Source organism: Charadrius vociferus, unplaced genomic scaffold (assembly GCF_000708025.1).
Source record: "Charadrius vociferus isolate BGI_N301 unplaced genomic scaffold, ASM70802v2 scaffold655, whole genome shotgun sequence".
Taxonomy (NCBI): domain Eukaryota; kingdom Metazoa; phylum Chordata; class Aves; order Charadriiformes; family Charadriidae; genus Charadrius; species Charadrius vociferus.
In genome coordinates, this window is record NW_009648330.1 from 1,225,974 (window position 1) to 1,227,419 (window position 1,446).

A 1,446-nucleotide genomic window follows, 5' to 3' on the forward strand; every position below is an offset into this window, starting at 1 on the left:
TGACCCCCAATATTTTTCTTTTTTCCCAAATTTTTTTTTTTTTTTTTTTTTTTTTTTTTTTTTTTTTTACGCCAAACACGCGCAGAGCCCTTCTGAGGGCCGCTCACCCGCGCCGTTTCGGGAGCTGTTTTTAACTCTGCAAGTTTCGCTCGGGATCTCCTCAGCCCGCCCTCCCTTCTTGTTTGGTTTTGTTGTGTGGTTTTTTTTCCTCCCCACTCTCATTTCTGTTTTCTTGCCGGTGTTGAGGCGCTTCATCGCAATCTGAGGTTCCTTCTCCTTCAGTCTCTGTCGGAGCTCCAGGTTGAGGAAGGCTTGCTCGGCCACGGAGGTTGTGCCAAGCCCTGTGGAGTTGGGGTTTCCCAAATAAGGCAGGCAAGCGGCGCGATGTCCCCTTTGAAATCCATCTAGGTAGCCCTGGCGCAGGCTCCTGGGGAGCAGTGGGATACACTGGAGTTAAAGCTGAGTAGGCCTTTTAAGGAGTCGGTAGCACAAAAGAGGATGATGAATGATCCTCCTTTTAGGAAGGAGCTGGAGTGGGTAAGCTGGTAATTACAGTTCATAAACTCTTCCCCGCTGCCTTCCCTGCGATGAGCGGAGTGGAGCTGAGCAGCTACTTCTCGCTTTGGTACAAACGTTGGAGCAATCAAACTAGGAGTTTTCTTTTTGAAACCAAAGAAACTCCCAGGAGGTAACTTAAAAACTCAAGCAAAGCTCTTTGTGCTCTCTCCTGAGTGACAGGAGGCTAAAAATTAATGTGTCTTCCCAGTATGGTCTTGGGGGGTGGGGGGGGAAGCCTCACTTAGATAACAGGAAGAAAAAAATCTGACCTTTGAAACATCAAAGTTGGCATCTAGGTTTGCTGTAATGAGCCATACGTCTCTGCTAAGATCGAAGCAAAATCACTGTTCTGAAAAGGCATGGTTACAAGCAGTAGAATATGGAGGTCAGCGTACACACAGTAGAAAACACTATTAAATTGTCAGCTGCAAACAGCAAAGATGGATGCGTTTTACTTTTGAGAGCAGGTAGTTAAGGCAGCACAGCTATCTGCTTGCAGGAATTTAGGTGAAGACCGTAACTTTGCAGAACTGCAAGGTGAGGTAAAGTTTGGAACTGCTGAATCAAACTGAACTCCTTTAGTGCTGCTAATATTATTTTTGGTTTAAATGACAAAGTCCTTGCAGCATGAATGCAGTTTGCTCATTTATGAGCTGTCTTGGTTTACAAGCCTTTTGGAGCACATCTAGACGTGTGCGTATCAGCATGAGAAGGAACAAACTATGCCAGCGTAAAGGGTCTCTGTAACTCTGTAACTGTCCACGGCATAGATCATAATAACAGAAGAATTAGATCAAATTGCATGCCAAACTCAAACAGTTACATAGCGTTTTAAAGAAGCAAAAAGTGAATGGGTGTAGTGACTTGATAAATTGCGGAGAAGGATTT

The 1,446-nt window shown here is 44.8% G+C and overlaps 1 protein-coding gene across 1 annotated transcript in view; it reads right to left on the minus strand.

Annotated features, from left to right (window-relative positions):
* ZCCHC24 (zinc finger, CCHC domain containing 24) overlaps positions 1-919 on the minus strand; it is a 115,028-nt gene extending 114,109 nt beyond the window's left edge. The window contains exons 1-2 of the mRNA XM_009884570.1: positions 876-919; positions 217-427 (exon numbers count right to left, since the gene is read on the minus strand). Of these exons, the coding sequence (XP_009882872.1) occupies positions 217-427; positions 876-919 (255 nt within the window). The remainder of the gene's footprint in view (positions 1-216; positions 428-875) is intronic.
* Positions 920-1,446: the final 527 nt, after the last annotated feature.